General features: G+C 48.4%; 1 protein-coding gene across 1 annotated transcript in view; it reads left to right on the top strand.

Moving 5' to 3' along the window:
• Window positions 1–15,017, top strand: part of arap2 (ArfGAP with RhoGAP domain, ankyrin repeat and PH domain 2) — a 187,971-nt gene that overhangs the window by 27,420 nt on the left and 145,534 nt on the right. The window contains exon 7 of the mRNA XM_045721480.1: window positions 7,365–7,485. Coding sequence (XP_045577436.1) covers window positions 7,365–7,485 — 121 coding nt within the window. The remainder of the gene's footprint in view (window positions 1–7,364; window positions 7,486–15,017) is intronic.

Raw genomic sequence — 15,017 nt, forward strand, 5'->3', positions numbered from 1 at the left:
CAGACAGGCTGTCCAGAGACAGACAGACAGACAGGCTGTCCAGAGACAGACAGACAGACAGGCTGTCCAGAGACAGACAGACTGACAGGCTGTCCAGAGACAGACAGACTGACAGGCTGTCCATAGACAGACAGACTGACAGGCTGTCCAGAGACAGACAGACAGACAAATAGGAATTTAACCTTGACATTTGTTGGGTTTTGACATCAGACTGTTTATGATGTTTTGTAGCTGTTGTTTTTACTGTCATCAGTTTTTCGATGTAGACTGTTATGGAGACAGAAAGTATTGACTCTGAGCTGTAGACTCTTCACACCGTAGACAGAACAGAAGTTTAGGGCTAGTGTATAGATGAGCGAGGTTTCGATTCTCTTTCATTCTGGTGGTATGACTGAACTTTTTGTCTTTTTACCTTGTTGGCTTTGCAACTGACTTTCAGCAGACTTAACTTGTAAAGATAATGTGTTTCTGAATCTGTGTTTGTAGCTTATTGATGTTGCCATAGACCCTCATCAGAGCAGCCAACTTATATCTGAGAATGGGAGAATGGGAGACTATCTCTCTGAATGTGTGTGTTTCTCTGTGTGTTTCTGACAACATGTGTGTTTCTGACTGTGTGTGTTTCTGACTGTGTGTGTGTTTCTGACTGTGTGTGTTTCTGACTGTGTGTGTGTTTCTGACTGTGTGTGTGTGTTTCTGACTGTGTGTGTGTTTCTGACTGTGTGTGTTTCTGACTGTGTGTGTTTCTGACTGTGTGTGTTTCTGACTGTGTGTGTTTCTGACTGTGTGTGTGTGTTTCTGACTGTGTGTGTGTGTTTCTGACTGTGTGTGTGTGTTTCTGACTGTGTGTGTGTGTTTCTGACTGTGTGTGTTTCTGACTGTGTGTGTTTCTGACTGTGTGTGTTTCTGACTGTGTGTGTGTTTCTGACTGTGTGTGTGTTTCTGACTGTGTGTGTGTGTTTCTGACTGTGTGTGTGTGTTTCTGACTGTGTGTGTGTTTCTGACTGTGTGTGTTTCTGACTGTGTGTGTTTCTGACTGTGTGTGTTTCTGACTGTGTGTGTTTCTGACTGTGTGTGTTTCTGACTGTGTGTGTTTCTGACTGTGTGTGTGTGTTTCTGACTGTGTGTGTGTGTTTCTGACTGTGTGTGTGTGTTTCTGACTGTGTGTGTGTGTTTCTGACTGTGTGTGTGTGTTTCTGACTGTGTGTGTGTGTTTCTGACTGTGTGTGTGTGTTTCTGACTGTGTGTGTGTGTTTCTGACTGTGTGTGTGTGTTTCTGACTGTGTGTGTTTCTGACTGTGTGTGTTTCTGACTGTGTGTGTTTCTGACTGTGTGTGTGTGTTTCTGACTGTGTGTGTGTTTCTGACTGTGTGTGTGTGTTTCTGACTGTGTGTGTGTGTGTTTCTGTGTGTGTGTTTCTGACTGTGTGTGTGTGTGTTTCTCTGTGTGTTTGACTGTATGTGTGTGTTTCTCTGTGTGTGTTTCTCTGTGTGTGTTTGACTGTGTGTTTGTGTGTGTGTTTCTCTGTGTGTGTTTCTGACTGTATGTGTGTGTTTCTCTGTGTGTGTTTCTGACTGTGTGTGTGTGTGTGGTGTTTGTCGGCGCCCTCAGTGCGCATCTCCCATGGCTGGGCCGGCACTTTTTCGGCAGACAGGCAGCATTGCAGCTTTGCCCAACATCACAATCAATAATGCAAACCTTGCCTGATGCCACTCGTTAATCACTTACTAATTACAGTTCCCCCCCCTTTCTCTCCCTCTCTATTTTTCCATTGCGTTTGTCGGTTTATTTATTGGGACATGGTCGCTCGCAGCAATGGAAGTCAGTACAAGGGAGGGAGGGGAGGGAGAGAGGGAGAGCGGGATGGAGAGAGGCGGCGAGTCAGTGTTTTGTGCTCAGTATTACAGTGGATGTTGGTTGTAGGCTTGGGTGTTAAGGGAGGGGAGTGTCAATGCCACTCCGACATTGCTTGATCTAATATTTATGTATTTCTTAATTCATTATTTTACTTTTAGGTGTGTGTGTATTGTTGTGAATTGTTAGATACAACTGCACTGTTGGAGCTAGGAACACAAGCATTTCACTACACCCGCAATAACATCTGCTAAATATGTGGCCAATAAAATGGTATTGTATTTGATTTAAAGGCGGTGTGGGGAGGGGGATAAGTTGTGTTTTGACTTTTTAAAGTAGGAAAGTGAATGTGATGTCACTTTGCCTCAGGAGCAGAGCAGGATCACAATCTGGGTGAAGGGAGAGGTTCGCTTCAGTCTCTCTCTGCTCTGCTGTCTGTGATTGGTCGGGACTGATCCTACCTCACACCACTACGTTGGGGTCAGTGACCGGGTAACATGAAAATTGGCACAAGGCAGGTTGGCACTACCGCAATGCCAACTTTTGTCCGAGGCTGAGGGGGAACGTTGAAGAGTGTGGGGTTAGGGACACTGTGGGGTTAGGGACACTGTGGGGTTAGGGACACTGTGGGGTTAGGGACACTGTTGACTATGTGTGTGATTGATAAGGCAAGGCTATTTTTTGTACCTTGAGTTTTTTTATTTATGTAATTATTGCATCTGACTTTTCCCAAATATTCAAGATTCTCACACGTTTGTGGTTGCAGGACAGAAAGAAAAAGAAAAAAACACCCTTGGAGTCTCCCAATGCATTATGGGAAACTTTTATGAACTTTACACTACTTTTCCTACTTTCACTCCTTCCATCTCTCTCACCCCTCTGTCATCATCACCCCCTACCTAGTTCTAAGGCTCTCCAATGTTCCCAGACTGAAGTAATCACCCTATGGTCTCCAGGCTGTGTGATATCATCGGTGGCGTGGGAGAGTTGAGAGAGTGGCGCTCTCAACTTCTCACTCCGCCCCCCGAGGGTTTCCCTAGACGACGATAAGTGTCAATCACCTCCTTTCGTCAGATTTCGTCAACCTCTGACTCTCAGACATATAGGAGCCTCCAGGGACAAAACGGGGCCCTCAACAGAACCCTTGGGGGGCGATCTTATGTCACATGTGAACCTGTCTGTCAGTTTTTGAAAGCGCTAGCCCCAAAGCTAGGATTTGGTGTGTGTGTGTGTGTGTGTGTGTGTGTGTGTGTGTGTGTGTGTGTGTGTGTGTGGGTTGAGGCAAAGGGGATGAGTGATCTGTCTGGCTGTCTGTGTGTTACTGCAAAGCCCCTTAATGCAAAAATCTCTCTCTCTCTCTTCCTAACACCTCACTGCTCTTTATCTGAGCGTTTGTTTTTGAAATGTTTTTAGAATATAGCAATGTCCATGATATACAGTCTATTTATTAATATATCAACGTCCATGATATAGTCTATTTATTAATATATCAATGTTCATGATATACAGTCTATTAATAAATATATCAATGTCCATGATATACAGTCTATTAATAAATATATCAATGTTCATGGTATACAGTCTATTAATAAATATATCAATGTTCATAATATACAGTCTATTAATAAATATATCAATGTCCATGATATACAGTCTATTAATAAACTAGTGTTACTCCCTCTTTTTCAAAAAAAACCTATCTACACCTTACATTTGTTTGTTTATTTTATATAATTAATAGAATCACACTTAAGACCTAAAAGTGAAATCCTGGCTAATGAAGTTCCAGCATCTCGTTGTCTTAATTGTTGTCGAGGGCATTTCCACGCAGTTCCACTGTATCACCAGTTGGTGTCACCATGACTCCACTGATATGTTCCAGGGTGTTGCTTGGTCTGAAGCACTAGATTGACAATAAGTGTTTGCTATAGGAGCTTTTCTTTCTAACCACATGCACATTCTATCATTGAAGGCTTTCAGCTCCATAGAGGTGTGTTAATTGCTTTCCTGAAGCATGTGACAAATAAAGATACACACACTATGATTCACACACACACACACACACACGCCATAACGTAAATACATATGCAGATGACAACAGTCACTCCAGTTATCCAAACAATACCCGGCTTGAGAAGTGGATAAGGGTAAGAACACAAACAAGTGATAGAACAACACGGGAAAGGAAAGAACAAGAGAGAACAACACGGGAAAGGAAAGAACAAGAGAGAACAACACGGGAAAGGAAAGAACAAGAGAGAGAACAACACAGGAAAGGAAAGAACAAGAGAGAACAACACAGGAAAGGAAAGAACAAGAGAGAGAACAACACAGGAAAGGAAAGAACAAGAGAGAACAACACAGGAAAGGAAAGAACAAGAGAGAGAACAACACAGGAAAGGAAAGAACAAGAGAGAGAACAACACGGGAAAGGAAAGAACAAGAGAGAGAACAACACAGGAAAGGAAAGAACAAGAGAGAGAACAACACAGGAAAGGAAAGAACAAGAGAGAACAACACAGGAAAGGAAAGAACAAGAGAGAACAACACAGGAAAGGAAAGAACAAGAGAGAGAACAACACAGGAAAGGAAAGAACAAGAGAGAACAACACAGGAAAGGAAAGAACAAGAGAGAGAACAACACAGGAAAGGAAAGAACAAGAGAGAACAACACGGGAAAGGAAAGAACAAGAGAGAACAACACAGGAAAGGAAAGAACAAGAGAGAACAACACAGGAAAGGAAAGAACAAGAGAGAACAACACAGGAAAGGAAAGAACAAGAGAGAACAACACAGGAAAGGAAAGAACAAGAGAGAACAACACAGGAAAGGAAAGAACAAGAGAGAGAACAACACAGGAAAGGAAAGAACAAGAGAGAGAACAACACAGGAAAGGAAAGAACAAGAGAGAGAACAACACGGGAAAGGAAAGAACAAGAGAGAGAACAACACAGGAAAGGAAAGAACAAGAGAGAACAACACGGGAAAGGAAAGAACAAGAGAGAGAACAACACAGGAAAGGAAAGAACAAGAGAGAACAACACAGGAAAGGAAAGAGAAGGATGAGTAGAGCAGATAGCGGAGGAAGATCGAAGCGAGGGAGCGAGAGACGGAGGGAAGAACAAGTGCAGTGCAGGAGAGACGGAGCGAGCAGCGGCGTATAAGGTGTGTCCATTATCTTGACTGAGAGAGAGGAAGGCCTCGTTTCTTCCAAGGCATTCCTCTGGGCCTAGTTGTCAAAACCCACTGTATCTGCTTTCTGTTGGACCACAACTTCTGTTGATCTCTGAATCAACAGCCCCTTCCTCCCTCCATCACTCCATCATAGTATTTACAGATGATGCTCACGTCTTTTTCCACATGACCCCAAAAAAATGTCATTATAACAATGAATTTCATCTAAACCACATTACACTTAATGCCGCTTAGTGCTGATAATTGAGTCGTTCGCTCCCACTTGCGTTTATATTCCCATCTCCCCATACTCCATCTAAATGGAGACTGAGAGGAAAAGGGTGAGAGATAGAGGGAGAGAGAATCGGAGCAAAAGTGAGAGACACAGAGAGGACAGGAGAATCAGAGAGAAGTAGGTAGAGAGAGCTTTATTAAAAGTTCAAAGTTCACAGCCCTGTGGTGGCTCAGTGCTACTATACTAAAGGAGAGGTGCTCTCTTAGGTGATTTTCTATCTGCGCGTCTTTCTTTTTTGTTCTGCGACCATCTTCTGGTAGGGCTGCAGGTACACTACATGGCCAAAACTATGTGGATTCGGCTATTTCAGCCACACCCGTAGCTGACAGGAGTATAACATTGTAGACAAACATTGGCAGTAGAATGGTCTGTACGGAAGAGCTCAGTGACTTTCAACGTGGCACCGTCATAGGATGCCGCCTTCCCAAAAATTCAGTTTGTCAAATTTCTGCACTTCTAGAGCTAGCCTGGTCAACTGTCAGTGCTGTTATTGACGTGGAAATGTCTAGGAGCAACAACGGCTCAGCCATGAAGTGGTAGGCCACAAAAGCTCACCGAACGGGACTGCCGAGTGCTCTCTTCTTTTCTCTCTCTCTCTCTCTCTCTCTCTCTCTCTCTCTCTCTCTCTCTCTCTCATATATTTGTCTCTCTCATATATTTGTCTCTCTCTCATATATTTCTCTCTCTCTGTCAGTCTCTCTGTCTGTCTCTCTGTCTCTCTCTCTGTCTCATATATTTGTCTCCCTCACTCTGCCCAGAAAGCAGGAGTCCCTGGCTAATTCTTCATTGGGCTGTATGTGATAGGATCCAGAAATAGGGTTGGATGTCAGGTCACTAACTAAATGTAAAAAAACCTCCAGAGGCAGTGAGAGAGGCGTCTGGTCACCCCTCCCACTCATTCTATCCCCTCTCCCCACACAGTTACACACACACACTCACACACATAAATTCTTCCATGCTCACATACACACACACATTCTACCCCCCCCCCCACACACACACACACACACACACGTGGTATAGTCTCCAGAAATAGGGTTGGATGTCAGGTCACTAACTTAATTAAAAAACCTCCAGAGGGAGTGAGAGAGGCGTCCGGTGGATTCCCACTCATTCTATCCCCTCTCCCCACACAGTTACACACACACGCACATAAACACATGCATGCTCCCCCCCCCTCTACACACACACACACACACACACACACACACACACACACACACACACACACACACACACACACACACACACACACACACACACACTACAATACAATACAGTACAATACAGTTTCAGGTCAGAGAATCAGATTCAGGTCAACTCTATTGGAGAGAGAGAGCTAGAGAGAGAGAGAGAGAGAGAGAGACTGGTGTTTTTATCCAGCGTACTTGGAATGATAATTACATTATTGATATGAATAATGCAAAGTCTGGATGTCCCTCTTTATTCCGCTACAACACCCAGGAATAATGTCCTCTAATTCACTGTGTGGAGAGAACATTATGGTGACATAACGGACTTCCTGTTTCTCCACCAACGCTGCTTTACAGGCTTTTTGTTGGAGATTTGAACTTCATACAGTGGGAATGTTAGCCAGTTAGCTAGTTTGACACAGCATCAACTTCATACTCTACAGTGAGATGGAATTTTAACGTTTTGGATAGTTGTCTGCTTTGTCACAGTGTGTTTTCGACTTGGTTTCTGTCCATGTGGCAATGTGACCCAATACTTTCAGTGTCGTTGTCTTGGGACACCAGCGAATGAGGGTCACAGATTCCTCCAGGGCATCATGCTCATTATTTGCCTGTTGTGCTGGTTTGGAGTGTGGGGTAATTAAATCCCTGTTCAGCCAACAAACACTTCGGACCTACTAGTGTGGTTGTATAAATATGGGACACTTTTGTTATAAGGTTTCTGTCATGCCCAGAGAATACTATGGTGTGTGTTTGTATCATTTGGGAGTGTGTGTGTGTGTGTGTGCGCACCTTAACGTCCCATTATGCTTCTTCTGAAGCCTCTTTGTCTCTGTGTCTTCCTACAGGAGATGTACTCTAAAGGTCTGATCCCGTGCAGTGTGATGAAACAGGTGCGAGGGCAGGGGGACAACCGCTTCGAAGTGGTCACCTCCCTCAGGATCTTCGTGTTTCGGCTGGAGAGGGAAGGTAAAAAGGAATGCACCTTACACCTCGCCCCTTACATCTTACACCTTCCTCCCTGTATCTTCCCTCTATACTCTCCCTGTATCTTCCCTCTATAGTCTCCCCTCCCTCTCCTCTCCCTCCCTCTATCTTCCCTCTATACCCTCCTCTCCCTCTATCTTCCCTCTATAGTCTCCTCTCCCTCTGTTCTCTCCTCTCCCTCCATCTTTCCTCTCTCCTCTCCCTCTATTTTCCCTCTATAGTCTCCTCTCCTCACCCTCTATCTTCCCTCTATAGTCTCCTCTCCCCTCCCTCTCCTTCCCTCTATAGTCTCCTCTCCCCTCCCTCTCCTTCCCTCTATAGTCTCCTCTATCTTCCCTCTATAGTCTCCTCTCCCCTCCCTCTCCTTCCCTCTATAGTCTCCTCTCTCCTCCCTCTCCTTCCCTCTATAGTCTCCTCTATTTTCCCTCTATAGTCTCCTCTCCCCTCCCTCTCCTTCCATCTATAGTCGCCTCTATCTTCCCTCTATAGTCTCCTCTCCCCTCCCTCTCCTTCCCTCTATAGTCTCCTCCCCCCTCCCTCTTCTTCCCTCTATAGTCTCCTCTCCCCTCCCTCTTCTTCCCTCTATAGTCTCCTCTATCTTCCCTCTATAGTCTCCTCTCCCCTCCCTCTCCTTCCCTCTATAGTCTCCTCTCCCCTCCCTCTCCTTCCCTCTATAGTCTCCTCTCCCCTCCCTCTCCTTCCCTCTATAGTCTCCTCTCCCCTCCCTCTCCTTCCCTCTATAGTCGCCTCTATCTTCCCTCTATAGTCTCCTCTCCCCTCCCTCTCCTTCCCTCTATAGTCTCCTCTCCCCTCCCTCTCCTTCCCTCTATAGTCTCCTCTCCCCTCCCTCTTCTTCCCTCTATAGTCTCCTCTCCCCTCCCTCTCCTTCCCCTATAGTCTCCTCTCCCCTCCCTCTCCTTCCCTCTATAGTCTCCTCTCCCCTCCCTCTCCTTCCCTCTATAGTCTCCTCTCCCCTCCCTCTCCTTCCCTCTATAGTCTCCTCTATCTTCCCTCTATAGTCTCCTCTCCCCTCCTTCTCCTTTCCTCTATAGTCTCCTCTCCCCTCCCTCTCCTTCCCTCTATAGTCTCCTCTCTTCTCCTTCCCTCTATAGTCTCCTCTCCCCTCCCTCTCCTTCGCTCTATAGTCCCCTCTATAGTCTCCTCTATCTTCCCTCTATAGTCTCCTCTCCCCTCCTTCTCCTTCCCTCTATAGTCTCCTCTCCCCTCCCTCTCCTTCCCTCTATAGTCTCCTTTATCTTCCTTCTATAGTCTCCTCTCCCCTCCCTCTCCTTCCCTCTATAGTCTCCTCGCCCCTCCCTCTCCTTCACTCTATAGTCTCCTCTCCCCTCCCTCTCCTTCCCTCTATTGTCTCCTCTCCCCTCCCTCTCCTTCCCTCTATAGTCTCCTCTCCCCTCCCTCTCCTTCGCTCTATAGTCCCCTCTATAGTCTCCTCTATCTTCCCTCTATAGTCTCCTCTCCCCTCCTTCTCCTTCCCTCTATAGTCTCCTCTCCCCTCCCTCTCCTTCCCTCTATAGTCTCCTTTATCTTCCTTCTATAGTCTCCTCTCCCCTCCCTCTCCTTCCCTCTATAGTCTCCTCGCCCCTCCCTCTCCTTCACTCTATAGTCTCCTCTCCCCTCCCTCTCCTTCCCTCTATTGTCTCCTCTCCCCTCCCTCTCCTTCCCTCTATTGTCTCCTCTCCCCTCCCTCTCCTTCCCTCTATAGTCTCCTCTCCCCTCCCTCTCCTTCCCTCTATAGTCTCCCTATAGAAGATGAAACATCCCCACCGGCGCTGCCTGTTAAGCGTATGCATTACCACTGTTTGGCCTCGGCTAATGGGGATCCTAAAAAATGAAATCAAATGAAAATCTCAGCCTCTTTTCTACTTTCTCTTTTTCCCTCTCATCTCTCTCTTTCACTAATCTCCTCTTTCTCTCATCTCTTTCAATCATTTCTTTCTCTCATCGCTCTCTTTTTCTCATCTCTCTCATCTCTCTCTCATCTGTCTTTCTCTCCTCTCATCTCTCATCTTTCTCTCATCTCTTCCACTTTCCCTTGCTCCCTCTACATTTATCGCTTACTTTCTTACTTTCTCCCTCTGTATGCCTCTCGTTCCTTCTCTCTCTCCCTCTGTATGCCTCTCTCGTTCCTTCTCTCTATTCTCTCTCTCCCTCTGTATGCCTCTCTCGTTCCTTCTCTCTCTCCCTCTGTATGCCTCTCTCGTTCCTTCTCTCGCTTCTCTCTCCCTCTGTATGCCTCTCTCGTTCCTTCTCTCTCTTCTCTCTCTCCCTCTGTATGCCTCTCTCGTTCCTTCTCTCGCTTCTCTCTCCCTCTGTATGCCTTTCTCGTTCCTTCTCTCTCTTCTCTCTCTCCCTCTGTATGCCTCTCTCGTTCCTTCTCTCTCTTCTCTCTCTCCCTCTTTATTTTCAAACAGAATAGTGGAGAACTTCCTCTATGCAAACATCTCAGGCAATTAGGTGGGTTTGTGTCTGTTCTAATGAGGGGAAACGGAGACGCTTTTCACGTTTTTCACTTCTAACACCCCCCCCCCCAGCGGAGACTGGCTGGGTTTGATGTTGAGCAGTGGAGGAGACTGACTGGGTTTAATGTTGAGCAGTGGAGGAGACTAGCTGGGCTGGATGTTGAGCAGTGGAGGAGACTGGCTGGGTTTGATGTTGAGCAGTGGAGGAGACTAGCTGGGTTTGATGTTGAGCAGTGGAGGAGACTAGCTGGGTTTGATGTTGAGCAGTGGAGGAGACTGACTGGGTTTAATGTTGAGCAGTGGAGGAGACTGGCTGGGTTTGATGTTGAGCAGTGGAGGAGACTAGCTGGGTTTGATGTTGAGCAGTGGAGGAGACTAGCTGGGCTTGATGTTGAGCAGTGGAGGAGACTAGCTGGGTTTGATGTTGAGCAGTGGAGGAGACTAGCTGGGCTTGATGTTGAGCAGTGGAGGAGACTGGCTGGGCTTGATGTTGAGCAGTGGAGGAGACTAGCTGGGTTTGATGTTGAGCAGTGGAGGAGACTGACTGGGTTTGATGTTGAGCAGTGGAGGAGACTGGCTGGGTTTAATGTTGAGCAGTGGAGGAGACTAGCTGGGTTTGATGTTGAGCAGTGGAGGAGACTGGCTGGGTTTGATGTTGAGCAGTGGAGGAGACTGGCTGGGTTTGATGTTGAGCAGTGGAGGAGACTGGCTGGGTTTGATGTTGAGCAGTGGAGGAGACTGGCTGGGTTTGATGTTGAGCAGTGGAGGAGACTGGCGGGGTTTGATGTTGAGCAGTGGAGGAGACTGATTGGGCTTGGGGAAAGTCACAGACAGACAGACAGACAGACAGACAGACAGACAGACAGACAGACAGACAGACAGACAGACAGACAGACAGACAGACAGACAGACAGACAGACAGACAGACAGACAGACAGACAGACAGACAGACAGACAGACAAGTAAACAAGGAAGTTCGAATAAGAAGGCCAGAAACAAAGATACAGTCAGACATGCAGAAGGAGAGAGAGGAGATGGAGAGCAGATGAATAATTTAAGGACAAAGAGGGAGAGAGTGCTCGCAGCTGTCCGCTAGCTGTTATCATTGGACTGCAGGGGTACAGTACTGTTCCCTCATATGTACCTCAGCTGGAGAAAGAGGGAGGGAGGGAGAGAAAGAGGGAGGGAGAGAAAGAGGCCGCCCAAAGACACAGAAGAGACACAGACTGGCAGGCGTATAAATAACTCACCAGGAGACAGGAGAGGGAAGCGCACATGGTCAGAGTGGTTGGCTCATACAAACTGTCAACCAGCTGATGCACAGCGATACGGAGGGGTTTGTGGAAGTCAAGTGTGGGAGAGAGTTAGTTGTGCATTTTGTGTTTCTGTGTAGATATTTCTGCAGCATGGCGTATATAGAGAACAGAGAGGACAGTTAGACCACAACCTCTTCACATTGTGGACAGCTCCTCTCCTCTTCACCTCCCGCTCTTCACATGTACAGAGAAGAGAGAAAACAATCTACTCCAGAGAGAGAGAGAGAGAGAGAGAGAGAGAGACCCACCCACCCATTCAGTAGAGATGAGATACTCACTCACTGGCTGTGTACTATGGAGAGCCCTATATACCGTTTAGGACACAGACATAATGTGTGTGTCTGTCTCTCTTCTTCTCAATCTTATAAGAGAGGCGAGGTACAGTCCAGAGGTTATCAGGGTGGAGTGGTACAGTCCAGAGGTTAACAGGGTGGAGTGGTACAGTCCAGAGGTTAACAGGGTGGAGTGGTACAGTCCAGAGGTTAACAGGGTGGAGTGGTACAGTCCAGAGGTTAACAGGGTGGAGTGTGTGCTCTTGAAGAGTGCTTCGGAACAGAGAGTGTAGACTGGTTTCCTGTGCACGTGGACAGACAAGTGCAGACATCTGGGCTACGTTCAGTTGTCAAATGTTGCAGATGGAAATGCCACGACTAGAGCAGACATGGAAAGTTTCTTTCTACATCACATATTTCGATCTGAACGTTCCAAAACCATTGCGTCCTTAAGAACGCGTTTCTCTCTGTTCTTACCCTGATGGCCAAGAATTCAACTCTTCATAGCTAGAATTCATTCCCATTCTCTCTCACACATTGATAATCAATACTTTCTACCCTAACCCTTCCTACTATTCTTCATCTCCAACTTTCCACCTGATCCTGTCCCTGTTGTCTCTCTTCCACCTGATCCTGTCCCTGTTGTCTCTCTTCCACCTGATCCTGTCCCTGTTGTCTCTCTTCCACCTGATCCTGTCCCTGTTGTCTCTCTTCCACCTGATCCTGTCCCTGTTGTCTCTCTTCCACCTGATCCTGTCCCTGTTGTCTCTCTTCCACCTGATCCTGTCCTCCCCCTGTTGTCTCTCTTCCACCTGATCCTGTCCCTGTTGTCTCTCTTCCACCTGATCCTGTCCCTGTTGTCTCTCTTCCACCTGATCCTGTCCCTGTTGTCTCTCTTCCACCTGATCCTGTCCCTGTTGTCTCTCTTTCACCTGATCCTGTCCCTGTTGTCTCTCTTCCACCTGACCCTGTCCCTGTTGTCTCTCTTCCACCTGATCCTGTCCCTGTTGTCTCTCTTCCACCTGATCCTGTCCCTGTTGTCTCTCTTCCACCTGATCCTGTCCCTGTTGTCTCTCTTCCACCTGATCCTGTCCCTGTTGTCTCTCTTCCACCTGATCCTGTCCCTGTTGTCTCTCTTCCACCTGATCCTGTCCCTGTTGTCTCTCTTCCACCTGATCCTGTCCCTGTTGTCTCTCTTCCACCTGATCCTGTCCCTGTTGTCTCTCTTCCACCTGATCCTGTCCCTGTTGTCTCTCTTCCACCTGATCCTGTCCCTGTTGTCACTCTTCCACCTGATCCTATCCCTGTTGTCTCTCTTCCACCTGATCCTGTCCCTGTTGTCTCTCTTCCACCTGATCCTGTCCCTGTTGTCTCTCTTCCACCTGATCCTGTCCCTGTTGTCTCTCTTCCACCTGATCCTGTCCCTGTTGTCTCTCTTCCACCTGATCCTGTCCCTGTTGTCTCTCTTCCACCTGATCCTATCCCTGCCGTCTCTCTTCCACCTGATCCTGTCCCTGTTGTCTCTCTTCCACCTGATCCTGTCCCTGCCGTCTCTCTTCCACCTGATCCTATCCCTGTCGTCTCTCTTCCACCTGATCCTGTCCCTGCCGTCTCTCTTCCACCTGATCCTGTCCCTGTTGTCTCTCTTTCACCTGATCCTGTCCCTGTTGTCTCTGTTCTCCCCTCCCTCACCTCTTTCTATCCTTCCCTCCCTCCCTCTCCCCCCTTTCCTTCGCTCATCCCTTCTTCTCTTCCCCTCTCCCTTCCTCTCTGTCTCTTCCTCTCTCTCTCTGTCTCCCTCTTTCATCCCCCTCCCTTGGAGTGACGAGGCAGGGCAGATAGAGGAGAGGAAGGAAGGAAGGTCCTGAATAAATGAAAAGGAAAATAAGAGTGTCTCCCAGACAGACAGGTAATAGGACTACAAAATCAGGGAGGAACAGTACAGACTGGTGATGTGAAGAGCTGTGAATTATTAAAGGCTTTATGGTTTATTAATCCAGGCTCTTTGTGAATTCATAAGGTAGCTGATGGTTTGGCCGAGCCAGGTTGGGCTGGGCATGAAGGGGCCGGGAGGTTTGGGCTGGGCATGAAGGGCCAGGAGGTTTGAGCTGGGCATGAAGGTGCCAGGAGGTTTGAGCTGGGCATGAAGGGGCCGGGAGGTTTGGGCTGGGCATGAAGGGGCCAGGAGGTTTGGGCTGGGCATGAAGGGGCCAGGAGGTTTGGGCTGGGCATGAAGAGGCCCGGAGGTTTGGGCTGGGCATGAAGGGGCCAGGAGGTTTGAGCTGGGTGTTGAGGGGCATGAAGGGGCCAGGAGGTTTGAGCTGGGCATGAAGGGGCCAGGAGGTTTGAGCTGGGTGTTGGGCTGGGCATGAAGGGGCCAGGACGTTTGGGCTGGGCATGAAGGGGCCAGGAGGTTTGAGAGGTACTTTTCTATACACAGACACAGGAACTTCTTGTCCTTGGTCAGATCAATGAGTACAGCTAGGACAGAAGGACAGTGTTGGTGTGTGTGTGTGTAATTGATAGAGTGATAGCATCTTTGTCTGTGCTCATATGTTTTAGTTCTTTCTCTACATTGTAGAGGTGTAGAAACAACTTGAGAAGAGAGCTACCTAACTAACAGAAGCAGAGAGACTCCTCCTAAACCTTCTTATCCCTCTCCTGCCATCCCCCTGGCACCCAACTCCCATCCTGTCCCCCTGGCACCCAACTACTATCCCGTCCCCCTGGTACCCAACTACCATCCCGTCCCCCTGGCACCCAACTACCATCCCGTCCCCCTGGCACCCAACTACCATCCCGTCCCCCTGGCACCCAACTACCATCCCGTCCCCCTGGCACCCAACTCTCATCCCGTCCCCCTGGCACCCAACTACCATCCCGTCCCCCTGGCACCCAACTACCATCCCGTCCCCCTGGCACCCAACTTCCATCCCGTCCCCCTGGCACCCAACTACTATCCCGTCCCCCTGGCACCCAACTACCATCCCGTCCCCCTGGTACCCAACTACCATCCCGTCCCCTGGCACACAACTACCATGCCGTCCCCCTGGCACCCAACTACCATGCCGTCCCCTGGCACCCAACTACCATCCCGTCCCCTGGCACACAACTACCATCCCGTCCCCCTGGCACCCAACTACCATCCCGTCCCCCTGGCACCCAACTACCATCCCGTCCCCCTGGCACCCAACTACCATCCCGTCCCCCTGGCACCCAACTACCATGCCGTCCCCCTGGCACCCAACTACCATGCCGTCCCCCTGGCACCCAACTACCATGCCGTCCCCCTGGCACCCAACTACCATCCCGTCCCCTGGCACACAACTACTATCCCGTCCCCTGGCACCCAACTACCATCCCGTCCCCTGGCACCCAACTACCATGCCGTCCCCTGGCACACAACTACCATGCTGTCCCCTGGCACCCAACTACCATGCTGTCCC

Source organism: Salmo salar, chromosome ssa07 (assembly GCF_905237065.1).
Source record: "Salmo salar chromosome ssa07, Ssal_v3.1, whole genome shotgun sequence".
NCBI lineage: Eukaryota > Metazoa > Chordata > Actinopteri > Salmoniformes > Salmonidae > Salmo > Salmo salar.